This window comes from Leuciscus leuciscus, assembly GCF_965113295.1.
Source record: "Leuciscus leuciscus genome assembly, chromosome: 19".
NCBI lineage: Eukaryota > Metazoa > Chordata > Actinopteri > Cypriniformes > Leuciscidae > Leuciscus > Leuciscus leuciscus.
Window position 1 is genome coordinate 35,566,253 of NC_138743.1, and position 27,939 is coordinate 35,594,191.

Genomic DNA, 27,939 nt, shown 5'->3' on the forward strand with positions numbered 1-27,939 from the left:
ACAGCGCAGCAGCGGGGTCGACTTTCTTTCTTTCTCTCTTTTGTTTTTGTTTTACTGAGCAAAACAAAAAGGCTGTTTTCACAGCTGGTAACAGTGCGCCAAGAGCGCTGAATAGCCGTTCTTACGGCTGGTAAGTCCGCCAAGAAGATTTCCTGTCTGTGTTCGCTGCAACCGTTCCCCTGCGTGCTTCAGTACCAAGGAGAGCATTCCCCTGAAAGAGCTTATATGGGTGTGAATTGCATCTTTCTAAAGATGACATTCCACCAATGTGTTTCTGGACGCGGTTGTTTCCTGTCCTCACTGACGGCCACGATTCCTGTCTCGCATGCCTGGGAAACATGTGAGGCTGTGTTCGTGGGTGGTTCATGTTTTTGCTTGGGAACATGACCACGTCGGCACGCCGGTTGACTCTTCTTTCTCCGGAAAGCTTGAGTCCCCTCTGTTGTTGGCCAGCCGCTGCTTGTGCGTAAAAGCACAGCTGCAGGTCTGCTCGACACTCTGGGAGACCGTGGAGATCAACGAGGGCCATCCCTCAGTCTACTCCTCGCCAAGGGTGTCATCCCCTGCAAAAAAAAAAAAAAAAACTCCGGGACAGTCTGCTCTACGGTGTCTGCTGCAGGAGGATAACACCGCCTGTCTCAGCCGCTGTTTAAGTGGTCGGTGAAACAGTCACCCCTGAGATGACCTGGAGATGGGTGGAGCTGCTCTCCAGGTGGAGGGCCGGGAAATGAATCTTTGAATTTAAATTCTGTTTCACCATTGGAGTCACAGTGGTACCCAAATTCTCAACAACAACAAAAAAGAGCAGTTCCTCTATCCCTGGGTCTGAAGAGGGCCCGGAGAGTAGTGGGATGAGAGAATCCTCACCACTCTCATCTGCCTCTTCTATCGCCAGCGGGCAGCAGTGTGCGGTTCGAGAACCAAGCCGCCTCCTGCACCTCCTGCCCTGTAGAACCAGGTAAGTGTTGCACAGCACACTCAGGTGTCCAGGCATGCTGTGGTGTTCATAGATCTCTGCCATCGGCCGGGGTACCACGTACAACGGGCATGCAGTGTCAGGGGTGTGGACGGGCCCCCAACTGCATTGGCACATCAACTGCCTTGAGTGGCTAGCAGTACGTCTCGCTCTGAGACACTTAAAGAAGCCGCTACAGGGCAGAGACGTGCTAGTCCGTACGGACAACACTGCGACCGCTGTGTACATCAACCGACAAAGTGGTCTACTCTCCCGTCGCATGTCGCAACTCGCCCGCCATCTCCTCCTCTGTAGTCAGAAGCATCTGAGGTCGCTTCGAGCCATGTATGTCCCCGGTGTGCTCAACCGTGTGGCCGACAAGCTATCACGAGCTGTGCTCCCGGGAGAATGGCGTCTCCACCCCCAGGCGGTTCAGCTGATCTGGAGAGAGTTCGGAGAGGCTCAGGTAGACCTGTTTGCAGACCTCCCACTGCCAGCTGTTTTACTCCCTGACCAAGGGAACACTCGGCACGGATGCACTGGCACACAGCTGGCCCCGAGGCCTCCGCAAATATGCGTTTCCCCCAGTGAGCCTACTTGCGCAGACACTATGCAAAGTCAGGGAGGACGAGGAGCAGGTCCTTCTGGTGGCTCCCTATTGGCCCTGGCCCATTACTCTGAGGAAGGACTTTCTGACTCAGAGACGGGGCACCCTATGGCCCTATTGAGGTTCTAGGTGACTTACCCCCAAGGTACTTAACACCATCACTTCTGCGTGAGCGCCGTCTACGAAACGTGCGAACGCCTTGAAGTGGAACCTGTTCGTTGAGTGGTGTTCTTCTCGCCGAGAGGACCCCCGAAGATGTTCAATAGGGTCCGTGCTTTCCTTCTTGCAGCAAGGGTTGGAGCGAAGGCTGTCTCCCTCCACCCTCAAAGTACATGCTGCCGCTATTTCAACATATCACGACCACATAGATGGCAAATTAGTTGGGAAGCACGACCTGGTCGTCAGGCTCCTTAGGGGGCGAGACGGTTAACAACCCCCCCCCACCACCTTTTATGTCAAAAGATCAAGGAAAATTTGACTTCTCATGTCATGACCCTTTTAAAATATTCTTTTTTATTTTCACATAGTTAAAGAAAATACTTAAATAGTTCCAACAGTTGTTGCTACGGTACCGAAATTGGTATCGAGCACTGTGAAATTTTACTGGTACTGGTATTGACTACTGAAATATTGGTATTGTGACAACACTAGTTTTGAAACTGTTCAGTGTCAGCATGTTTCTAAATGTTTTGTCTCACCGTGTCGTCTTCTCCTTCAATCATGGCATATTGTGGTAACATTGCGCCCTCCATCGTGCTGCTCTTAAACACACCCTTTATCTTGCTGCCAATTCGGCTGATCCCAAATGACTCGCCACGCTTCGACGTGTTCCTGTGCGCAAAAACACACAGCGGTCACAAATTCTGAATGGTTGCTTAAAAAAAAAAACACATACAGCACACGACACTGCACCAAAGTCACATGACCAATGACAGGGTATATAACTCAACAAATCATAATCACAGGAAATGATAGGTTTACCTAAGAACATGAGCAATACAGATACAGGCTCAAACAATGCAAGGCAATGCAGACAGTCCAGTAAATCCATGCAGCAATCCTGTTGCCTGTGCAGAACTCGGACCAGTTTTATCTCCAGAAAATACTTTCTGACAGGCAAACTGGTCTAAGATGAGCATGGGAACATCTTCCACCCCAGACTTACTTCCTGGGGAGGGCTGGTGATACTGTAGGGCGACGTGTTATGACAGATGTGGGTGAGGCTCTGGAATTGACCACTGGAGACCTGTGGCCAGTGACATAATTCCTGGCCAAAGGGATGCTGTCAAGTCTAAATGAAGCAAATAAGCATGCCAGCACAAATAATGAGGGGGAAAAAAGAAGAAAAAAAAAACATACACATCAGCACTAAAAGGACACCTGGAGATGGGAGAACACAGATTCAAATGCACATCAAATGATCATTCATTACTCATTCGTTTACATGAACATTTGAAGAAAAAAAAGGATCTAGTGTCTGTAGCCATGTAAGTCAGCAGTTAGTTTCAGCTTCAGATGGCATTTGCCATTCGCTGACCGCCTAAATCCTATTGCAAACAAAACTGATCCAGCCAGACTGCCCGACTACACCGTAATATCCATGGTTCAGAACAAAACTGTGTTGATGATACAAGAGCTTGTGAGAAAGAAGTAGGTGCTGGATTTGCCAAAGTTTGAGAGGTCAGAATCAAATGTTTTCCACTTCCAACTTTAACAAAGACAGAGCCATGTGCTCAAGCAGAAGACAAACAAAGAAAACATTGAACAAAACAAGACAGACAGAACCGCAGATGAGAACCCTGACAGTAACAGCTCATTCTGGCCGAGAACAGTTCAGAAAACACTAGCAGAAATGCATGTAGACTTACTGTGAGAAGAATTACTGTCCGTCCAAAAGATAAAAATACAGATATTTTTTTCTCAGAGGGATTTTTTTGTATTTTTTTTAACAAAGTCCTTGAATATATCTACAGTAGTTTGCATGCTTCTATGAACCTCAATTTAAAAAAAATCTGTGGAAAACATTTGATTCTGACCTTTTAAACTTTGGCAAATCCAACACATACTTCTTTCTCACAAGCTCTAATTTCATCAACACAGTTTTTTTCTGACTCATGGATATTATGTTGTAGTCGGGCAATCTGATTGGATTGTTGTTCTCTGTCTTAGTTTAAGTTGGCCATGTGCTCCTCATTGTTCATCATTCCCTGTCTACTGTTTTTGGACTGTGACCACCTCTTCTCCTGCCATCTTTTGTCTTGTCTGCCAACTTGTCCATAAACCTGTAAACTCATTCTGCATTTGAGTTCTCTCTCCACAGATCTGTGACTGTTATATTATCCGGACTTCATGTCCCCACAGGAAATCAAAGGTCTGGTTACAAGACAGGTCAGGGAGAGAATGTTAACAGCTCCACAAACTCCTTGATAAAAGCCGCAGCCACACTAGCGGACTCGAAACAACTCGATTTGGATTGGGGGGGCACACTTAGCAGCTGTTGTTGCTGTTGTTGCCCCCTTCAGACAGTGAGCCTGTCACACTCACCAAGGAAAAGACAATAGGCAACACAATTATGGACTGTTTCTGTTTTATTTCAGTTTACATGAAGCTCCGTGAAATAAAAACTGGACAAAATAGCCACCATAGTGACCGCACAAACAGCAAACTGTTGTAATGGACTGGTTAAAGTTGAATGATGGATTATATCAACAGAAGAAATTAACTGGAGAATATTTCCATGTCAAAGAAGCCTCAGATCCACAACTACCTATCACAGACCAACGGTAATTCGAAGGAGTTTACCAGTCAGAGCGAACTATTCTGGAAAGCTATTTCAAACTCTAGAAACGAACTCCAAATGACTTCATTTTGGCCTGATTTTGTTCAAAATGACATTTTGTTCTTCGTTTTAGTTTGAAGTACAAGTACTGTATAAATCCTGCACTGTTGAATTGACTTGAGCTGAATAATCACACTATTGTCTTCTGTACAGATGATTTACAGTTGAACTGAGTTTTTTTTTTTTACTGACGGACGTTGCAACATTGACACTGTTATTGAACTGAATGAAATCCACACTGAACTAAACTGTGCTGAATCATTACACTACTGTCTCCTGAAGAGCCGTTTGCAGCTGTCTTTTCATAAATAATTCATTTTTATTTTATGGTTTAGAACTGTGAAGCTGCTTTGAAACAATTTGTATTGTATGATGTGCTATAAAGCTACAGCAAGATGGTGAGCTCCTGTTCCACATTCATTCGATGCCAAAACAGGGCATTTCAAAACATGATGGGATCAGTGGGAAAAATTAAGAGGCAGTCGCTTAGTTGATCAACCATCTTCCAAATTAAGTGTTCAGTGTGAGAGATCCTCAATTACAGTGTCAAGATTTCAGCAAAGTCAGATGACTGTTGTGATATTCCAACCCATTTTTGAGGTGTTTTGAGTTCAGAAATGGGCAGCTGACTTAACAGCACGCTTTTCACACTGTGTTTAGTCTGACATCCAGCTGGAAAAATTGGCAGAAGAAAAATGTAAAAACCATCTCCTAGAATCCTTCTGATGTGACAACAAAATAACCAAATGAAAAAAATGAAGTGTTTTTTTTTTACTTTCTTTAAACTTTCTTTAAATATAGAATAGGGCTGGGCAATATAACTGAGAAGAAAAAAAAGTAATCAGATAATATTTCATATAGTGAAAATATAGTGGGGAACAAAAGTCTGAGATCACATGGGAAGTCTGGTATTTTATTCATGTAAACATTAGTAAATGATTAGAAGTTTTAGGATCTGGACATTGTTTCCACTGAATCACACAAGACATTCTCAGAGCATGCCGGAGGTTCAGTTCATGTCAGCTTAATTTGATGCTTCTAGTAAAACAAGAAGAGATTTCATGTCAACATAATTTTTTAATTCAACTTGAAACTAATTATTTTTAGTAGTGTTTTATAGTAGTGGTCTAAGACTCTGAACCCACTGTACAGATATTTTGACAATAATTTGTTATGAAAAACATTTGTTCTGAAAAGGTTTAAAAGGGTTAATATTTTCAATTAATGTAACATTCCATAACCTTCAGTTCAGACGCAGTAAAAAATTAAGTAAAAATTTTGTTAAAATCATCATGATATTTACTATATTCATATTGCCACAAAAGCAGTATTGATTATATTGTAAATATCTGATATATTGCCCCTCCTATCAAACGGTGTAAATGTTCCTCATGACACTGAGATGCGTTGTATGGCTTTCAGGCAGCTTTATAAGGCATGCAGTGAGAGCACTGGACAACAGCCACTTTAACCTCCATAAATACACTTACCTTAAATCATCCAAACTCAAATTCCTGGAATAACAGGCAAAAGGGGTTACCATCTACCCCACATAGTCTCTCACTGCTACACATGTACACGTCTATATGAAGTGAATAATACTCACTCTTTGATAATGAAGCCCATTCATGTTATATGAGCTTTCTCTCTCATTCAGAATATACAGCAAAGAAAGGTGCCATTTAACCGGGTGTAAATAGTAATGAAAAAGCCTGTTTTTTTAGTTTTATGGAACCCATTCAATATGACAATACAATATTTAAACTACTATTTGTTTTATTACAACAAAAACTAAAGAGAAAATGTATTACTAGTAATTATACTATTGAACTTTAAAATATTTTTATTTATTTAATAATAATAATTTTATTTCGAACAACAGCAAAATTACAATAGAAATGTTTATGGCTGTCTTAACTTCTGTGCTTTCAAATCAGTTGTCAATAGGGGTGTAACAATATATTGTGTCTCAATATATCGCAATACAAAAATGCAACAATATGTATCGTGGATAGTGATCTGTATTGTGTTTATTTAAACCCAAAATGAAAGTTTTGTGAGAAAATAAATCACGTTTACAGAGTTTTAGTGTCAGTACTACATCAAACTACATTATATAATGTTGAATACAATGTATAATAATGCAACGGGGGAATCTTTGTGGGTCCTGATAATGCCAAATGTCTTTTGTTCCATTAAAAAGTGGCCTACATTATTGTAAATGTATGTAATCAGTGACGGAGTGCAAGTATACAGTATTGTGCAAAAGTCTTAGGCATGTTCATCGAATCGTGACATGAGGGTATGGTTACACCCCTAGTTGTCAGTTATTTCATAATCAAACTATGTATGAACAGAACTATTTTTAGCAATTCCAACGGTGTTCTGCTGCTGTGTGAGTGTAGCAACACACACACACAAATGCAAGAAACCTCACCTGTTTAGCTTTGAATTTCGAGCAGGAGACTCAGCACCCCAGAGCAGATGTCGAAAATACTGAGGACGAACAGAGACAGGCGCATGATGGAGAGTTTAAACACAACATCTTCAGCAGCTCTGAGAAAGCAATCCCGTGAGGTTACCTCATCACTGTGGCAGAACATGGGGGTGAAGACCTTCTCCAGCAGAGACAGCACATGCTCATAGGCCTCGAACAGACACCGCATCGTCTGGAGCTTCACCACGCCGGTGTACGGCCCCTGAGCGACTGAGGGAGAGAACAATGAGAGACAGTGGCACACAACACAGGTGCTGCACAGAAAGCTGTGATGACACTGACTGTTGTGGATCTCATCTATGATGAAGGGGTCAAAGCTGATCTTGTCGATGCTCTCCTCCAGACAGTACGTCTCATAGATCTTCTGCACCTCCTCATGCAAACGCTGCATCTCTGTGTCACTCAGGTCAGGACACAGGATCCGGTCATTAAACTCCTCTACACACACAAAAACACACATTTACATTCATTAACATTTTTAACATTGATTAAACACTGTGCACGTTAACATTATGCATTATGAACTTTTCAACAACTGCTGTTCATCGTTCACAATACGTGTGAACAATTTTGTCAACCAAGTTATCTAGCTAAAGGAATAGTTCACTTCAAAATGAAAATTCTGTCATCATTTCCTCATCCTCAAGTTGTTTCAAACCTGTATGAGTTTCTTTCTTCTGCTGAACACAAAGATATGTTGAATAATGTGGGTTACCAGACAGGGACCCCATTGACTTCCATAGTAGGAAAAAAAATACTATGGAAGTCAGTGGGGTCCATCAACTGTCTGGTAACCCACATTATTCAACATATCTTTGTGTTCAGCAGTAGAAAGAAACTCATACAGGTTTGAAACAACTTGAGGATGAGGAAATGATGACAGAATTTTCATTTTGAAGAGAACTATTCCTTATAAAGTTGTTAATTTTCCGATGCAATGAATAAAATCCTGCCAAACCAACTGCACTGATCTTATCATAAACTATGATAATTATGACTGTCAAAGAATAAATTAACTAATAAACTAATTTAAAATGCACAAATTTGAATTAAAGCAGCATATGTAGTGGGCAGCGTTCACTAGGACGTTCCAGGGCACAGTGCGAGAAAGGTTTTTCAATGCATCTCGGTGGACTAACATAAAGAACTGTCCAGCGGATAACGCTGCCAGACACATCTAGAGGGCAAGAAGATGCACAGTACCAAACTAGCAAAGAACTACCAGCATCGAAAACCAACTGCAGTGTCGCCTCGCATCGCTTTTGGCTGGGACAAAAACCTGACCTGAGACAGACCCGATAAAACTAGACCTGATTCTGACCGAACCGCATTTTTTTAACCCAACCAGACCCGAATTTAAAAGGCAGCGACATCTACACAGCCCTGCACGCCAGTGATGAGTCGTGACTTTTTCTTAACCAAAAAACAAGAGACAACAAATAAGAAATAGGTGTAGATTCAAAAGTATGCCGATCTTTCTTTGTATTTTTCATGCTAGCAGATATTGTGATTTTGCCATCTACATGTATGATTACTGAAAACATTTGTGCTGAAGTTGATTCATCTATAATCACTTTAGTTAAATTAACACCATCTAAAGGGGTTAATTATTATTGTTATCTTAATGAATGATGTACTGGCACATCTTTTGGTAACAGAAACCCACAGCTCCCCTTTGAGTTAGTGATGGCACAGTCATGAGTTGTGTTGATGTTGGCAGTGAAGTGTCCTCACCCACAGTCAGGCAGAACTGCAGGACGTGTACCGCTCCTTCCTCCTTCAGAAAACTCATGAAGCGGAACAACAAATCCTGTTGCTCTCTGATCTCCTTCAAATCCAGCTTCAACACCTGGCAGAATAACAAACAAAAGAAGTAACCTGTGAGGTTAAGAAAATTACTAAACTCAAGGACTCATAAAACACTGAAATGATATTGGAAGTACAGTGTGGAATTCATCAGCCTTATTATACATCCCTTTTCTTTAGAAGTCTTGATAAACGTGAAAGGGCCATGTTAAGGTAACATAAGCTGTACATACCGAGGATTTCTTGTTGCGTGGATCTGCAAACTTCTCCAGGAAGGGCACCAGAGCAGACGCAGGATCATAGATCGGCTCAGGCTAGCAGAAAAATAACATACAAATATGAAGAAGAAAAAAACATTATTAAAACACACTTGGCAGGAAAGGCTGACTGAACAGTTTGTTATTGATTTGTTTGAATCACTCACTGGACTATCATCAATGAAGATGAGCACCATGTGATTTACTGTGTCCTGCGGAAAAATATATGATTTATAGATTGGATAAACAACTACAAGATTCACACACAGAAAAAAACAACTTTTATTTGCATTTACATGTTTATATGTATAACAAATGCAGCTATTGCATAAAACATACAAGCAAAATTTGGACAGTTGTAACCAGAAAATATTTATGGTTTAATGTCCTTATTTAAGGTAACCTGTTACACTCACAGGATCAGCCACAAAGTCCATTATTGGCAGAAACACAGAACCTGTCATGACCTCTCGAATCAGCAGGGCCAAAGATCTGAGAGCGAATCACAGAGCTTAAATTAGTTTAGCAGAGGAACATGCAGTAATTCATGCCTAGAAACATTAGTGGTAAAATCATTAAGATGGTTCTCAAATCACTATATATGGCCGTGTCTTTGTTATACATTGCTGTTCAAACATTTAGGGTCAGTACGATATCTTAAAGAAATTAATGATTTTATTGACCAAGGATGCATTAAAGTAATCAAAAGTGACAGTAACTAGACTTTTACATGCATACAAAAAAACTCTTTCCAGTAAATGCTGTCATTTGATTAACTTTCTATTCATCAAAGAATCTTGGAAAAACATTTATCACAGTTTCCACAAAAATATGAAGCAGCACAACTGTTTTCAACACTGATAATATTAAGAAATATTTCTTGAGCAGCAAAATCAGAACATAAGACGACTGGAATAATGATGCTGAAAATTCAGCTTTGTTGTGTAATTGTTCTAGCGCAACTTCACACGATCAACAAGGTGCATGGAAAGAAGAAAGTAATTTTTGGAGAATACCAGCAACAGTTGTGACGTCAGGCGGTCAGAACAAACAAAAGATGGAGCTGAAAAAGTAATGCTGTTTTATTTTGCCAACGCGTTACGGCACACAGGCCTTCATCAGGGCTAAAAGGTTACAGGTGTACATAGGTTACGATAAATAATGGATTATTTCCTCCAGCTGAGACACTTCAGATGAGCACTGTTCCCCATGATGGTTTTGAATTGCTTGAAATATGATTGGAATCACTTCAAAAAAGGAAAATACAGTAAAGTGCAACATATAGACTACATAACATTATAATGAGATATAATATATAATTGTGTGCTTTGGACATGGCTTTTAATGGTGAGACTTTTGTTGTTGTAAACAGGCTCTCAAAAATGATATACAAATTTGGATTTAGATTTATCGGCCAATATATCGGTTATCAGCTTTCAAATATCAAGAATTATCGGTTATCGGCCAAAATTTTCATTTCGGTGCATCCCTTATTTTTTCATTGTGGTTGTTTGCAAGTTTTAATTTTGTCCTTGTTTGAACCAATGTTCACATGTAACCTTTTAACCCTGATGAAGGCTTGTGCGCTGAAACGCGTTGGCAAAATAAAACAGCATTACTTCTTCAGAAAATTTAGCTTTGCCATCATTGAAATATGTTGAATTTTCTAAATATATTTGAACAGAAAAACAGTTTTTTAAAATTGTAGTAATATTTTTTACAGAATTTCTGATTAAATGCAGCCTTGATAAGCATAAGAGAAAAACTTCTTCCAAAAACATTTTAAAAATCTCACTGACCCGAACCGTTTGAAGGATATTGTGTTTGGTGTGAGGTGTACCTGCAGTCTGTGGCTCTCGGCGGCATGACGTAAGGAAACAGCAGTTCTGTGAGTTTCCTCAAGTACAGCAGCTCATCTTTGCGGCTCCGCAGGGCCACGTGCAGATCGGCACCGTACTCGGCTAGTGCTGCCTGCTGGAGGCTCTCGGTGTTCTTCACTGATCACACAAACACACACAACATATGTGACTCTGGATCACAAAACCAGTCACAAGTCGCACGGGTATATTTGTGATACATTGTATGGGTCAAAATTATCAATTTTTCTTTTATGTCAAAAATCATTAGGATATTAAGTAAAGATCATGTTCCATGAAGATATTTAGTAAATTCCCTACCGTAAATATATAAAACATTTATTTTTGTGAGTGAATGCAGCACAATCGTGAACATAAATGGACAACTTTAAAAGAACCGTATGTAAGAAATGTATTTCAATTAATCATAAAATGGCCCTGATATGTCACTAGACATTAAGAAATCATGTTCATTTCAAATACTTATATCACTGACAACAGTAGTCCGGCCAGGATATTGTCATTTAAAAGTTGCAGCCCTCAGCTGATGTTGATGTTGTCATGTTGTGTTTTGGCCTGATGCTCCACCCTCCACCTATCTACCAATCACGAAGTCAGTAGTGTTTCGGCATCCGGGTTGCCGGGTTACATACGGTTCCTTTAAAGGCAATTTTCTCAATGTTTAGATTTTTTTGCACCCTCAGATTCCAGATGTTCAAATAGTTGTATCTCGTCTTATCCTAACAAACCATACATCAATGGAAAGCTTATTTATTCAGCTATCAGTATAAATCTCAATTTAAAAAAACTGACCCATGTGACTGGTTTTGTGGTCCAGAGTCACATATTATGAAAAATAACTAATTGAAATGATGGAAAACGTCCTTTATACTCCTAAATTTATACCATGAGTTACGACAGATGCTCCATAAGCGACTATAGGAATGGAAGTTTAAAGAACCGTCTTTTTGGTCGTTTTTTCGTTTCATTTATTTGTTTAGTTTTAATTCTAGACCTAATCTCTTATATTTTATGATTTCATCACAGGACGCACCTTTCTGCTGTGCTTTTGCCATGATCTCAATGTGCTTCATAGCCGCTTTCATCATTTTGTCCATCACAAGTGAGGGCACATCCACCTGCAAGACAATATAAGTCAGTGTGCCACTTTACAGATGAATGCCAATTGTGATGTCTGTGTCAATAGATTGTGTAAAGGTGTATGTACTCTTTGTGCTCGGTGAGCCAGAACTGCAGCAAAGAAACGGATTGTTTGTCTCAGTTCATCCACACACGCTTCGTCATCTGTAATATCTCTGATTGCAGATCATCAAAAAAGAGAAAAAAAAGGTGAGTTGAATACTTCTTTAATTTCCCCAGCTAAAACGTTGCGATAAAAGCAACTTTTGCATTAAAAGCAGCCATACCTGTACCATGGGTACACAAAGTTCTCGAGAACTAACTCCAAAACCTGAAGATCAGTCAAGCAAAGTATTTAGTAGTTAGATTTATGAATTTGCTTATATAATCTATAATTTTACTTATGAATGGAGTTATGGATCTACCTCTGAAATACTGGCATCCACTTTGGACGACACCTTTAAGTCCAGCCATGGCTGATAGTTCTCCAGCAGAAGGGTCGGTCTTTGGAAGAAAAACACAAATCCTTTATATAGTTACATTTACATCTTCATTATTCAATACAAAAGTTTCACAAGCAAAACTGCTGTTGTCTGTGGCGAGCAGGGTGGGGCTGAGAGCTGTGGGAACAGAGCGAGGCTGGAGGAAAGAACACTGGTCTCACAGAACCAATTTTTCATGCGACCTAAACCCCGTTTCGAACTAAACTTCCAGTGTGAAAACCCCCTTAATGAACTACACAAGAATACAGCAAGCATTATTTTAAAACTCTACTTCAAGATAATGAATAACTTATAATGTGTGTGCTCGCTTTATTATGTTTTTAAATAAAGAAGCCACTTTTAACTTTATCATTTTGTTATATTACAATGCTATCATATTTTGTGCAGCAAATCAGATTATTATTATTTTTATTATTATAAATAAAAAAGCCTGACAATGTCACTGCTAGATATCTGTAAGTATTGTGGTTTTCCACCATGTTTCTCACTGTGACGCCATTAACTCTTGCAGATCAGAGCTTCCAGATCTGATGAAGGACCAGCGCTTGGACGCGACGACAGCGCAGTCCTGAAGTGCCAACTAGGCTCTTCCCTGTGAAGGCCTCCCTCACCTCCCTTTACCTATCTACAGATATAGCGTTGTCGGGATAATTCCGGTTCGCGTGGCTATGTGGAAGCGATACAAATTCTGTATTATTAATTTTAAGGCCAGACAAGTAGTGTGTTGAGAGTTGATTAGTAGGGAAGGACTACACGCCTGCGCACATATATTCAAACGCACATAGACTGAACTCGTAATACGCATGTGCACGCCATCAGCGTTCTCACTGGTTCACGTTTTTGAAGTTTGTGCAGAAAGAACTTAAGAGTTTCCTGTTAAAACGGCCCCTAAGTTAATAACTAATGATCGTTGCGACGGAAGTAAATCAATCAAACTAACTTTAGCTGGACAATAACTTTATTCTAGAGCTGCTATAAAGCAAAAACACTTTACTTTAATTTCCTATTATCAATGTAAAGCTGCTTTGGAACAATCTATATTGTTAAAAGCGCTATATAAATGAAGATGACTTGACTTGACAGAAAATCCCAATTTTCACACTTGTATTTATGATTTCATGTGCATTCAACTCGTAAATATGATCTTTCCAACATGACTTGAACGCATCATTATGCTGCCTTCAGGTGCTATCTCAATTATCGTAACTGCGAGTTTCCAAGTTAAAAAATTGGACATGAATGCCCTCTGAAGTCATATTTACCACTGGGAAGCTCTGGGATAATGATGCATTCACGTGCGATCGGAGATTTCCTACTTCCCACTTCTGAAGTTATTACAAGATTATCGCATTCAAGTGCTTCGTTGTTGCAAATAACAGGAATCATGGAGGACAGCAGGTTTATTCTTGCCTATTGATTGGGAAAATCTTAATAAAGCCAAAATTATATTTAGCATCCCCGTAATTGACAACCATATAAACATTCACTGCGTGATCAGTGAATAATGATTCACCGATCATTTATCTCTTTTAATTCCTTTTGCAACTTTTAATTTCCCCTGCTTTTATTTTGTGTCTATTTTCTATGCAAAGCTCTATGAATTGCTATAGTGTGATTATTATAATTCCTTTCTATGTAAAGCTTTTGAATAACTGTTTGAATTTTCCTTGCTTTTATTTTGTGATTATTTTTATTCCTCTCTATGTAAAGCACTTTCAATTGCCATAGTGTATGAAATGTGCTATATAAATAAACTTGCCTTGCCTTGCGCTATATATAGTCAGCTTGCAGACGATTCTGGAATTTCGGTCAAATACAGGCTATTTTTGTTGTTTGTAAAACATACAATACGCTTAAAGTGATTATTTATATATGGAAACATGCACTACTTTAACGAAAAGACCAGGTGATCCAGCGGTTGTGGAAAAACCTAATAAAGAATACCATGCAGTCACAGCAGCAATCATTCTCTTCTTCGCCATGTTTAAAGTTTATGGCCCGTCCAACTCGGGAACTTGGGTTTGAAAATTATCCCCGAGCTTCCCAGTGGTAAATACGACTTGAGAAGGCATTCCAGTTTTTCCATGTCCAATTTTTAACTAGGAATTTGGTATTTATGATAATTCCGATAGCATGTGAGTGCAGCATAATTTTGCTACCCAAGTTCCCGAGATTATTTATGTTAAAGTTATGTAAAGCTGGTTCTCACCTCCTTCTTCCCCACACTACGAACGGTATTACATTGTCCTTTCATTATTGCTGTAGAATTTTACTGTTGAATTGTTTTTTTTGGTTTTGTTTGTCTTTTCTTGCATTTTAAGCTGAAAGGACCCTTTTGATAGACTGTGAAGACACGTTTCCAAAGTTTAAAAAATTTCATTTAAAAAAAATATAAAATAATATACTGTACATTTATAACGCTACATTTTGTGTTCTTTCACCTTGGCAGAAAGTCACACAAAAATGAATGAACACTGCTGTGAGGGTGTTTCTAATGCAACGGAGGGAGTGACGGCAAATTTGACATCTCTCTCTCTCCTGACCGCAGTAATCAATCTCTCTATATTTGTTCCTCTATCGGAAAGTCATGGAAACGCCATCTTTTGCTACTGGAGCAAACAGGAATACAAAAAGTTATATTTGCCGTCATCTCATTCACCACTATAAAAGTTTACCAAACTATGATGACTTCCACTTACGAGAACCCCAGAAATGTGAAAAGGGTCCATAGTGTAAATCGCAAAACTTGAAAGAAAGTTTTTAAAATTCAATATCATCAGGAGGGAAATAACCAAAACCATATTAATGGTCCAAAAAATAAAACTTTCATTTTTTTTATTCTAAACATAATTTATTATCATACCTGTGGCGTTTGCACTGGTTTTTCCCACATACTGCACAGCTGTGACCCAGAGGGAATAATTCCTGCTGTTCCTGTGGCTAAAGATACACAGATATACAGTATATTATTCATAAATACAGTACATACATTAAAAGAGTCTCCAGTGACATCTGAGGTAGTACAATATTATCCAAGTGCTTACACTACTTTTAATTTGTGGTCAATAGAGGTTTTTGGCTGATATCAGGAGAGCAGGTCATTCGATATAATGCAGACCAGCATTGTACACAATATTGATGAAATGAAAAATAAACACTTATTTTAGACAATATATGCTCCAAATTCACACAAAAAAGAGGAAGATTTTGAAAATGACTAAGCAGAGGTAACACTCATCCAATTGGTCAAGTTATTGCCCAGGCCAATATATCCAACATATAGTTCCGGTCCTCGAATCTGATTAGCTGAGAGGCCTCACAAATGTGCTGATATTCTACCAGTATCATATTGCGCGTTTATAGCTATTTATTATATTCGGGATCTGTTGGTGGAGCCCAGCTAAGACTTCCAAGCCTGCTCAAAGTCCTATCATGCCACAGAGCTCCATTGAGCTCTTTCTATTGCATTACATTATATTTGTCCCACATTATCTTCACTGTTTTGGTCTGTCACCTTGAACTTGATCATGCAAGTACAGAATGAGAATGAAATCTCTATAGAGTTCCAATGCCAAGCCAGCTAGAAGAAACTATGAATTCAGTCTAGCTACAGAAACGTGAGTTGTGTCACATCAAAATAAGTGTGCAGTGACTTATGTTACATCTTAATAAGGAGAAAAAGTGGCTGAAGGTCATCTTGAGTCTGAGCTTTCTGTAGAAGAGATTAAAAAAAGGTGTACGGAAGCCAAATTATAGATTTTACGGTTATGGATAAGACCATGCAAGCTGAGATCATACCAATGGTGGGTTCACGTGTGACGTGAGGGATCTAATGGTCAACAGAGATGTTTAAAATGATGGTTGGTTGATTGAGTGCAAAAAACATAGGTAGGCTTCTATAGTTTGGTGGAAGTGTCGTAGACACACAGACAAAGAATAGAAAGACCAGGATATGCCTGAAAAGTCCCAATATAAGGGGCGTATCAAGAGGCTTAATGATAAACTGAAAGAGCTGTCAGCAGAAAAAAAAAGGAGTTAGCAAGGATGTATATTGTATGTTATATGTTAAGTCCAAGGATGTATATTTATGTAGTTTTATTTATTTATTTGTTGTGTTTGTGTCTAGATGGTGTTTTAGAATTTCTGCTACCATTGTGTGAACTTCATGTGCCTCACAGCTCAGATAATACAAGTAATTACTGTTCTTGCTGCGAGTGATTTACGAGGACATGTGCAACATGTGTCCTCATAAATCACTCGCAGCAAGAACAGTAATTACTTGTATTATATAATATATTATATTTATTATAAAGACAGTGGAGACTGCAAACAAACAAATTCATTTCTCCTGCCTTAAGATGTTGCATTTTCCACATTGTTTGCTTCTGGTTTTGTTGAAGTTGTTGCTCAAAAGTTTTTTTTGGATTAGCGTGGGAGTTAGGGAAGGGAGGGAATTTTTTAAATGTACTCTCAGTTGTTTTTGTGAAGAGCTGGAGGCGGGTGAGTAGTCTCTCTTCTTTAATGTTGCAAGCACAAATCTTACACTTGTGCCGTAAAAAGATGCAGACTCTCAAGGGACAACATTTGTGAGTGAGCTAAGTTAACTCAGTTACTGTGTGAAATGCTCCCCCAGTTTCCTCTCAGTATCCAGCTGCCAGTTGCATAAACACAGCCAATATGTGTCTGTGTCTTAAGTACTAGAACGACCAACTAACGATTAGTCAAGGGGAAATCAGTGTTACTTCTTGGTTTCAAATTAAACCAATCCACGTTTTTACGTACTTGACTTAAAACAGTTATGAACAAATGTGATGACTAACTTGTAAGACTAGTCTTGGCAGTTTCTACAACCAGCCCCCATGCGTGTGCAGTCTAAGCCAAACTCAGATACAGACTCTGACCAGCAAGAGGACAAGGATGCCTCTGCCGTCCTGCCTGAGATCATCTGGGGGTCTGATGGCCCAGGAGTGAGTGGAGGAACTCGACAGCGCCCCCTCGCGGTTAATAGCAGTACTAAAAAGTGTGAGGATGGAGAGGAAGCTAAGATCTATTACAACTAATTACCAGACCTAAACTCACGCAATATATGAAGAGTTCAGATGCAAAAACCTCTAAGACCGACTGATATGTTTTCTTTTAAATTAGCTTCTTTTTTTTTTTATCAGGCTCCAATGTTTAGGTTCAGTAATTCCACTTTAATGGCAATGAAAAGTTATTGAAATGCCTTATTTTTAAAAAATTTCACTTTAGTCGATTCATTGGTATTTAAACTTAAACTTAAAAAGTCCATGTGTGCTTTTTTTTGCAAAAACCTCCAAGTTGACCTCTTTGGACAACAAGACATATTAAAAAGTGGCAAAATCACTAAAGATGCAACTGGAAACAGTACAAATGATGAAAGCAGAATTCAAAATGTAAACTGATCCACACAGCTGTGATGCATGTGACTGCCACGTCCATTTCTGTCAGAGTTTTACAGCAGCACAAGGAACACTGTTGAGTTTACTTGCTACTCGTGAAATCAAGCTCGGCAATTGAAAGCACACACCGTGATTCATCATGAAATCATATGATTTGATTCGCGTCTTCTGATTCGTTTCTGTGGACTTAGAGGATTTTGCTGGCAAAGGGAAGTGGTGTTTAGTGGTTTCTGCCAACGAACCGGTATTTCTGAATAGGCTGATGCTGGGATTTAGCGGATTTGAAGCGTAAGCATTTGATTAACGTATACTTTGTGTGGAGAGCATTCGTTTGATATCATGATCCCATTTTTGACAAAGGAGGCGTTTAGCGGCTTTTGCATCTGAACTCTTCATATGAGCTAAGAATGGAGGTGATCGTGTAAAAAAATCCACAACAAGCAAAAGAGCATCCATCCATCCTCTGAACAGATTGTGCTATGTAGGGTCACTGCGATGCCGAAGGTGTCTCGGCCTGAAGGAAGGGAGTAGCTTGGACAGATGGCCAGTCCATTAGAGTGTTAACACTCACTGCTGATAATCTTTGGATTGTGGGAGAACCTGAAGCACTTGGAGGACACCCATGCCAACACAGGATAACATGTAAACTCCACACAGTAAGGCCTCCTGACTCAGCCAGGACTCAAACCAGGGACCGTGAGGTGACAGTGCTACTCACTGAGCCACAGTGACACCAGGCAAAAGAGAAGTTACATAAGCGACTATGGGTTGTCTTGGAGAGATGATAGATCCATTTGCTCATTGACCACGACGCAAAATGATATCTGGGAGTTGGTATATAAATGTATAGCAAGTGATCTCAAAGTTGCTGAAAGACCTTAACAAAAGTAAAACTGATTGGTCCGAGGTAAATTCTGTTAAGTAGAAGACTGGAGAAGACGTGGCGGACTGAGAGGCTGATGTCAGCATACATTAAGCACTCTGGGATGGAAATGACACTGACCTCGATGAGCAGGGTAACAAGGGACCACTTGTTGGGATATGGCTAGAAGGCCTAAGCCATGATCTGAAAAAAGCACTAGTGTCAGTGGTGACTTGAACCCTATGTGAGAGACAAGCAGGTCAGTTTACCCAGCTGCATAGCCTTACAGCACTCAGGGGGACCCCTGCTTGTCAAAGACCCCTGTGAGACCCCTGTGAGAGCCTGTATTGTGAGAAAAAGAAGAAGTGGAAGGAGGTCTGTAGGAAGAAAAAGAAGCCAGGTCAAAAATCTGTGAAAAATCCCAACTCAAGAGACAACTCCTCTGGGGGTTTATCTCAGAACAGAGATATTGCATCTGTAATTTACAGGCACCTCCCCGTTGTGCAATCGAAAATACCCACGAATTACAGAGGCGGAGAAAGGAACTGTGCTAGCCATCATGTGGACAATGAGAAACTCTCATGGTACCTGATGGCTCTCTGTAGATTACTGGGTTATTAGTGTATTGGCAAATTGATCCCTGTTGTTGCAGACCCACATGCAATATTCTCTGTTGTTCTACTAGAAGCAGAGTTTTTTAGTCTGTGGATTGTAGTGAAGCTGCAAAAGAGGGCGCAGTGAAAGAAAGACTCATATATTTGTTCCAGGGCAGCGACTCTACATTAAAGTGTTAGGGAAAAAAAGGACAAATGCGTTTTTTTTTTCCAGCGCACCAAGTCTATATTAAAGTGCTAGGGGAAAAAAGGACAAATGGGAAAGCCTGTATTAATGTCCTCCTAAGTTCATGAAAGGAAAAGATGAGTGCTCCGCTCCGCGTCGTAGCTAACAACACCCCTTAGCTGTTCTAAATTCACTGTAAAACACGGTTTCAATGGGCTTATTGCTTTATTAAAACCCAACTGAGTTCAGTAAAAAAAACAAAAAAAACAATGTATGTGTCACATATGAAAAGAAAACTCCATAAAATGTTGGTTATTAAAGGTCCCATTGCATGGATTATTTTTATTATTTTAGAATGTTTCCTGGGGTGCCCTTATAATGTTAATATGTTTTTTTAGATCAAAAGTTGTTATAATTTAGAAATAAAAGGCATTTTTCCTAGCCTGATTTTAGCCTCTGATTTGAACGCTCTGTTTGAAGGGGTCGTGTCTGTGTGAGACTTCAGTGTAAACGCCCACTGCTGTGATTGGCTGACATGCTTGCATATGAAATATCTCGCATTACATGTGGAACTCTCTCGAAAACTTTTACTATTACAGCTATTATACGTTTTTACTATTACAGCTATCGAGATTAACGAATCGTGAGAAGTTTTTTAAGTATTTAGATCTATTCCCATCACAAAAAAGGTTGCAGTGATGAGCATTGAGCAGATGACAGCCTGTTGATCGCGTGAATGAAGATCTTATCATTGCAACGCAGTTTCTGCACTCTCACTAATGATTTCACCAATGCAAACATGAGGTAAGTACAGTAAGAGCTTTGTTGTGCAGCGTAACAGCGTCATTAATTTCATAACGAGTTTTGGCAAGTGTCCAGATAAACTCGCGCTGTGTGATTGACAGCTTGGGCGATTGGAAAGCGATTGTTCTTTGATCGCTTTCTGTATATATTAATCACAGTTTAAGTAAGATTATTTTCATCCTACTAAGAGAAACGACGTGAAGTTGATCGTTTAGTCACTGGCTTGATTTACTGATGCATAAACAGTATTGAACGACTTTGAGAGAAAGATTATCTGTCTGAACTTGAACAATTACACATCAGAAACTCACATAAGTCAAGTCAAGTCAAGTCAAGTTTATTTGTATAGCGCTTTTCACAATACAGATTGTATCAAAGCAGCTTCACAATATTAAATTAAAATAATACAACAAAGTTTGTTTCAAGAGGAATTTATTGATTGATAAAATTAAATAAAATTAAATATCCCCAAAATATCCCCAACTGAGCAAGCCAAAGGCAACAGTGGCAAGGAACCGAAAAACTCCATCAAGTGACCTAATGGTGTCCTAAAACTCCATCAGGTGACCTAATGGAGAAAAAAAAACCTTGGGAGAACCCAGGCTCAGTCGGGGGCCAGTTCTCCTCTGGCATTTATGAGCTAGAGGCCGGATTGTAGTTTGAACTGTAGGATTATATGAATGCCTGGCTGAAGAGATGCGACTTTAATCTAGTTTTAAACTGGGAGAGCGAGTCTGAGCAACGAACAGTATCAGGAAGACTATTCCAGAGTTTTAGAGCCAAATGTGAAAATGCTCTCCCTCCTTTGGTGGTTCTGGATATCCTAGGTATGACCAAAAGCCTTGAATTTAGTGATCTTAAAGAGCGCGATGGATTATAGGGTGATAGAAGATCCATTAAACAGACTGGAGCTAAGCCGTTTAGGGCTTTATAAGTCATATCTTATAATTAATACGGAGCTTTATAGGTAACCAATGCAATGATGATAAAATCGGTGTTATATGATCATATTTTCTTGATCTCGTAAGAACTCTAGCGGCGGCATTTTGGACTAACTGTAGCTTGTTTATTGAGGATGCAGGACAACCAGCTAATAAAGCATTACAGTAATCCAGTCTCGAGGTCATGAATGCATGAACTAACTTTTCTGCATCAGAAACTGATAGCATATTACGTAGCTTAGCAATGTTTCTAAGGTGGAAAAAGGCTGTTTTTGTAACATATGAAATATGATTTTCAAAAGACAGGTTGCAATCGAGTATAACACCCAGGTCTTTTACTGTAGAGGATAAAGTAACAGGACATCCTATGATGTTAAAGTTGTATTGTGCGAGGTTTTTTGAACCGATAAGTATTACCTCTGTCTTGTCTGGATTTAATAAAAGAAAATTACGCGTCATCCAATCTTTTATATCTTTAACACACTCTGTCAATTTGGAAAATTTCGCGTTTTCATCCGGCCGTGATGAAATATATATTTGAGTGTCATCAGCATAACAATGGAAACTAATTCCATGTTTCCTTATAATATTTCCAAGTGGCATCATATATATTGAAAATAACAGAGGGCCTAACAGATCCCTGCGGCACTCCATAGTTTACTGGAGTTATGATCGATTTTTCTCCATTTAAATAGGACCAATGTGTCCCTGAGCAAGACACTTAACCCCTAGTTGCTCCAGAGGCGTGCGACCTCTGACATATATAGCAATTGTAAGTCGCTTTGGATAAAAGCGTCAGCTAAATGAATAAATGTAAATGTAAATGTAAATAGACAAAATGGTAGCGGTCAGATAGGTATGATTTGAACCAGCTTAGTGCTTGTCCTTGAACACCAGTATAATTTTGTAGTCGATCTAAGAGTAATGTATGATCTATAGTATCGAACGCAGCACTAAGATCAAGTAAAACTAGTATTGAGATACAGCCTTGGTCAGAAGCTAAAAGTAAATCATTTGTGATTTTAACGAGCGCAGTTTCAGTGCTATGATGCGGTCTGAATCCAGACTGAAACTTTTCATAGATATCATTTTGTTGCAAGAAAGAGCCCAGTTGAGCGGACACCACTTTTTCTAATATTTTAGACATAAATGGAAGATTTGAAATGGGTCTATAATTTGCTAGATTATTATGATCTAATTGTGGTTTCTTAATGAGAGGTTTTATAACTGCCAGTTTAAATGTTCTTGGAACATGACCTAAAGATAAAGACGAGTTAATAATATTGAGGAGAGGCTCTTCCACTACAGGTAACACTTCTTTCAGTAGTTTAGTTGGTATAGGATCTAATAAACATGTTGTTGTTTTAGATGAAGTGATACGTTTATTTAACTCTTTTTGTTCTATAGTTGTAAAGCACTGTAATTGTTCTTGCGGGGTGATAATTGAAGCTGAATTATAAGGCGCGATTGAAGATTGAACGTTTACAATTGTGGTTCTGATGCTTTCTATTTTCTCAGTGAAGAAGTTCATGAAATCATTACTACTGAACTGTAACGGGATATTTTGTTCGGGTGACGTCTGTTTATTTGTTAGTCTAGCCACGGTGTTAAATAAAAACCTTGGATTGTTTTGGTTGTTTTCTATTAGTTTGCGGAGGTGCTCAGCCCTGGCCGCTTTTAGGGCCTTTTTATAACGTGACATACTGTCTTTCCACGCGATTCTAAAGACCTCTAAATTAGTTTGTTTCCATTTACGCTCTAAAATACGGGTTTCTCTCTTTAAAACATGCGTAGTATTGTTATACCATGGTGCTTTATTTTTCTCTCTGACCTTTTTTAATTTAATAGGTGCAACCACATCCAATGTTCTAGAGAGAATGGTGCTCATAGTGCTAGTTAGTTCTTCTAGTTCATCTGTTTGTTTGGGTTCAGGCAGCAGCTGAGACAGATTAGATAAGCAATTTGAGAAATTATCTATGGTGGATGGGAGGATTGTTCTGCCTGGTTGATAACGCGACGCCGCATGACATATTACAGCAGTACGTAATATGCAAGTTACCATGTAGTGATCAGTGACTTCATCACTTTGTGGAATGATATCTATATCGGTTGGATCGGTTCCATGTGATATAATTAAATCGAGTGTATGATTAAGACGATGTGTTGGTCCGGTGACGTTTTGCTTGACCCCAAATGAATTTAATAAATCTGTAAACGCAGCTCCTAACGCATCATTTGGATTATCTACATGTATGTTAAAATCTCCAACAATTAATGCTTTATCGACATTGACTAATAGGTCTGAGAGAAAATCTGCAAACTCTTTTTGGAAATCAGCGTAAGGCCCTGGCGGTCTATATACGGTAGCCAAGGCTAGAGATAATAGGGATGTTTTTCTAACATCTAAGAGCGTAACATTTAGTACAAGTACTTCAAATGAAATAAACTTATAACCCGTTTTCTGAGTAACATTTAGAATATCTCTATAAATGGTTGCAACACCTCCGCCACGACCAATCAGACGGGGCTCATGCTTATAACAGTATCCAGGAGGAGTAGACTCATTAATACCGAAATAATCATTTGGTTTAAGCCAGGTTTCAGTAAGGCAAAGTACATCGAAGCTATTATCTGTGACTATTTCATTTACAATAACTGCCTTAGGTGTGAGTGATCTAATGTTTAGAAGACCTAGCTTTAGAAATAGTTTTTGTTTACTAATAGCAACATTTTCTGTTTTAATAACAATTAGATTTTTCCTAGATCCTGCAGTAGATTTATTATTTGATCTCACTAAACGAGGAATAGACACGGTTTCTATGCAATGTTCTACACTAGTATTTATATCAGTTAAATTGGTGCAGCAGAGACTATGATTTGGACTTTTGGTTACTAGTCAAAGGGTATTTAACATTTTGGAGATGTTATCTGACAGAAGATCCGCTCCGAATCTGCTTGGGTGTAAGCCATCAGCACGGAAAAGCCTAGGATGCTCCCAAAACAGATTCCAATTATTTACAAAGAGCAGTTTCTGCTCATTGCACCATGACATTAACCATTCATTTAACGCAAATAATCTGCTGAACTTTTCATGCCCTAATCGGTACGTGGGAAGCGGTCCTGACACAATGATCGTTGTTTCAGGCGATGTGCTGCGTACCGTATCGATTAGATTCCTGAAGTCTTTCTTCAGAATCTCCGTCTGGCGCAGCCTGATGTCGTTCACTCCCGCGTGCAGGACCACAGTTCCGACGCGCTCGTCACCGTTCAGGATCTCGGGAACGCGAGCAGCGATTTCAGAAACACGAGCACCAGGAAAGCAGTGACTTTGCACCTTACTTTTACCTAACGTAGCGTGTACGTGCCGAACGATGGAATCGCCGATGATCACAGCATCGCGTTCTGTTTCGCGTAGAGGGGAGAAGCGGTTTTGTGTGGATAACTCGAAAACCGGGAGGGTCGGAGAAAGTCTTGGTCTAAACCTGACTCGCGTCTTCCACTGCGGAACCACCCAGGCTTCGTGGTGGCGTGTTGGAGCCGGAGTGAACGAGACCATGGCTGATTGCGACCGATGCTGAGGAACGCACGGAGTAGACGCGGTCGGAGTCAGCAGGTTAGTAACGTTAAACACTGATTTGTGTGCATCGGCGCGTGATGTTTCAAGAGATAAACACGTGTCTCTGAGCTCGGCCTGTCTCAATAAAAGGTCGTGGATCTGTTTCTCAACAGCTTCCAGCTCAGACTGCAGTGCGTGCAGCTCAAATGTGTCCTCACCTGCACCAAACGGTAGACTACTTACATCTGATATATTCGCCATTTTAACAGATGAACAGTGAGTTAGCAACGAAGCTACCAGTGATGCTATCAATATTAATACTAATTTATGACTGAAGTCTTGGATATAATCCGTTTTTTTTTTAGTGATAAAGGGTGTAGAGTAGACGCACGATAGGCGAAAAAAAAATGTTTGTTTGTAAGTGAGTGTGGAGAAGACGCGTTCAGCCGTGATCCACGGACGTAACCTTTAAGAGTATGCAGCGTTGGATCACTAATAGGCTTGAGACGCGTCTGCTCAACAGTCCGCGTTGTAACTATGAGGTTTGAGCAGTAGTGCTTCTCAGTGAGGAAAAGTAGAAAATGTTCGTTGTAAGCGAGTTTAAAGAGAAAAATCAAGAATTATAAATCAAATCGATAGAGCTCCAAAAACAACAACGCATTCAGACGCGACGCATGATAATAACAGGACAAGACATTACTCACCGTGTTTGTTGAGTGTTTCTTACTCACCTGAGCTTTTATGAACTCAAAGGCACGAGCGCGCGAGAGAAAATAAATAAATAAAAATAGCTGAGCGCACGGGTGGCGCGTTAACAGGCTAGCGAATTACTAGCGTGTTGTGCTAGTAGTAACGGAAGCTAGCGATGTCAGGTTAATCTGAGATGTTGGTTAAGCTGTATTTAGTAGTAGTATAAACAACTAGAAATTGTAGTAAATGATGGTTCAAAACAAGGAAATACGAGGCTAAGACGGAGCTTACAGCACCGAAGCAAACACACTCACAGCAGGCAGCGAGGCAGACATAACCCACTGGTTCTTCAGAGGCTCGGATGAAGGAACTAAAAAAATACTTTTGTGTTCATTTGTACATCCAAACACTGAGCAACTGCCATGCTTCGCTCGTTTGCAAGCCATGATGTCTCTCGAGGAAAAAACAATATTGCGCTAGCGCAGCTCATTCTCTCATGGGCGGGCAAAATTCTCTTTGCGGGCAAAGAAGAGAAAGGGGAGGTGACCTTTCCCCCTATGACGACATAAGGGGAAGATTTCTAGATTCGCCCGTCTGAGCTTTCATTTTCTCAAAAATACCCAGGGCTTGGTATACACCCATCAAAACGTCTAGCCACTGGGAGACCATAGGCAGGCTAGGGGAACTCATTTTAAGGTTAAAAAAACTCATAAAGTGAAATTTTCATGCAATGGGACCTTTAAAGCAATGAGCCCCGTGAAGCCATGATTTACAGTGAATTAATACTAATGTAATGCGGTCACAGGTGTGTGTTTGTTGAGTAATTTACAACAGCTTTGAACGCAGCTCAACCAATCAGAATCAAGGACCGGAAATATCCGTTTTATAATTTGTAATAGCATTTCCTGGACTTCTGTGATAATAAAGCATTATCAAGAGCAGGGAGATGTAGTGTGTCCATACAGTATTCTGTGGTTGTTTTCAATACCACATTTTGATTGTTTGGGCTGCTTATTGTTCACATAATGCTTGAAACATAGAACACCGGAGTAAGGCTACCACTCTGCAACTGTTTAATCTCACTCAGGTTTATCACTTTGTGGAATTGAACAGTCTCTTATCAAAGACTCTCATTATTGCGCTCCTGACTAGACACTTCTCAAATCCTAATGGACACACTTACTTTCCTCTTGGACCTTACAGAGATGAGGATATTCGGCAGCAGGTATTCTGGGCTGAGGGAGCAGTAGAATGTGATCACTCCAGCCAGAAACGACCAGAAAACCATGAGAATATGGAGATACCTGGAAAACGTGGCAGGATGCAAGCATGTTAACTGTAAGCATGTGGATATATTTGTTAATCATAAAGATATATAGATCTATTAAGATCTTAATGGATCAATTGCATGTAGAGTTCCTGGAAAATTGTTATTAAAAGCTAAACTGGTAAAAAATTAATTTTTGGAGCAAAAACCTTGATTGACATTATAAGTGGGGGGGATAACATGCTCCAGAAAGCTACTCACTGGTTGAGGATGATGGTGGAGGAGATCATAAAGGTGAAGATACAGAAGATGACAGGATATTGACGAGCAACATCCTTAAACACATCTAAGCGCAGACCTCTTCTCACACACCCCAGAAATGAGTGAGGGTCCGACATTATATCTAAACAAGAGAATAAATCTATACTGAATGATTTCCATATTCATATTGGTAATTACCAATATTCATGAATTTACATGGTATAATTCCAAAACAATTAGGCTATGCCATTTCCAAAACATTGTAATAACACACGATACATCTATATTTTATGTAACGTTAACGTTACACACTAAAATGAATAGTTTAATTTAAAATGTAATATGGTATTTACACATACAGTACCATGGTACTTTTACTTTTTGTTACTGTCAAATCAAGACAATAATATCAGATGCTAAACTACAGTGGATGATGAGGATAGTCTGGTAATCTCTCAGCTAACCTGCAAATGTGTAAACAGTGTAAATAACACGAAAACATTTGCTCTTAAATGTCAGTTTAGTGCGATGTTGTAGATCTCTCACCTCACAGATGATGCGCAGGTCTGATATAAACTCTAGAAACATGTCAACACATCCTGACACTAATGTTTTGATCATCCATCTGATCGTTTCACATGATCAGATTATTGAGCTGCACTACCGGGTTTAACATGAAGGCGTCATCCCGAAATTCCGTTTCAAAATAAAAGTCCTGTTGAACGACAACCCTTACAAAATAACGCAAGTTAACACTGTTTCCATTAAATTACCAGTTACTAACGTTAGTGTTTCTGTATTATCATAATACATTAATATGGGGTAAGTAGTGTGGTACATATTTTGGGAAAGGAAAAGGGTCAAATGTGATCTTGTGCGTTGCGTCCCTCTCGTGGGA

The 27,939-nt window shown here is 39.6% G+C and overlaps 1 protein-coding gene across 4 annotated transcripts in view; it reads right to left on the bottom strand.

The window, feature by feature from the left end:
- snx14 (sorting nexin 14) overlaps window positions 1-27,721 on the bottom strand; it is a 62,654-nt gene extending 34,933 nt beyond the window's left edge. For 2 of the 4 annotated variants that reach the window (XM_082147892.1, XM_082147891.1), the window contains exons 1-19: window positions 27,588-27,721; window positions 27,042-27,183; window positions 26,697-26,817; window positions 15,324-15,400; window positions 12,383-12,461; window positions 12,245-12,288; window positions 12,046-12,133; window positions 11,872-11,956; window positions 10,802-10,958; window positions 9,378-9,453; window positions 9,129-9,173; window positions 8,938-9,018; window positions 8,633-8,747; window positions 7,181-7,336; window positions 6,984-7,108; window positions 6,839-6,897; window positions 5,892-5,915; window positions 2,728-2,853; window positions 2,261-2,393 (exon numbers count right to left, since the gene is read on the bottom strand). In XM_082147892.1, coding sequence (XP_082004018.1) covers window positions 2,261-2,393; window positions 2,728-2,853; window positions 5,892-5,915; window positions 6,839-6,897; window positions 6,984-7,108; window positions 7,181-7,336; window positions 8,633-8,747; window positions 8,938-9,018; window positions 9,129-9,173; window positions 9,378-9,453; window positions 10,802-10,958; window positions 11,872-11,956; window positions 12,046-12,133; window positions 12,245-12,288; window positions 12,383-12,461; window positions 15,324-15,400; window positions 26,697-26,817; window positions 27,042-27,178 — 1,728 coding nt within the window. In that variant the 5' untranslated portion in view covers window positions 27,179-27,183; window positions 27,588-27,721. The remainder of the gene's footprint in view (window positions 1-2,260; window positions 2,394-2,727; window positions 2,854-5,891; window positions 5,916-6,838; window positions 6,898-6,983; window positions 7,109-7,180; window positions 7,337-8,632; window positions 8,748-8,937; window positions 9,019-9,128; window positions 9,174-9,377; window positions 9,454-10,801; window positions 10,959-11,871; window positions 11,957-12,045; window positions 12,134-12,244; window positions 12,289-12,382; window positions 12,462-15,323; window positions 15,401-26,696; window positions 26,818-27,041; window positions 27,184-27,587) is intronic. The other 2 variants (XM_082147893.1, XM_082147894.1) reach the window with 2 other exon arrangements.
- Window positions 27,722-27,939: the final 218 nt, after the last annotated feature.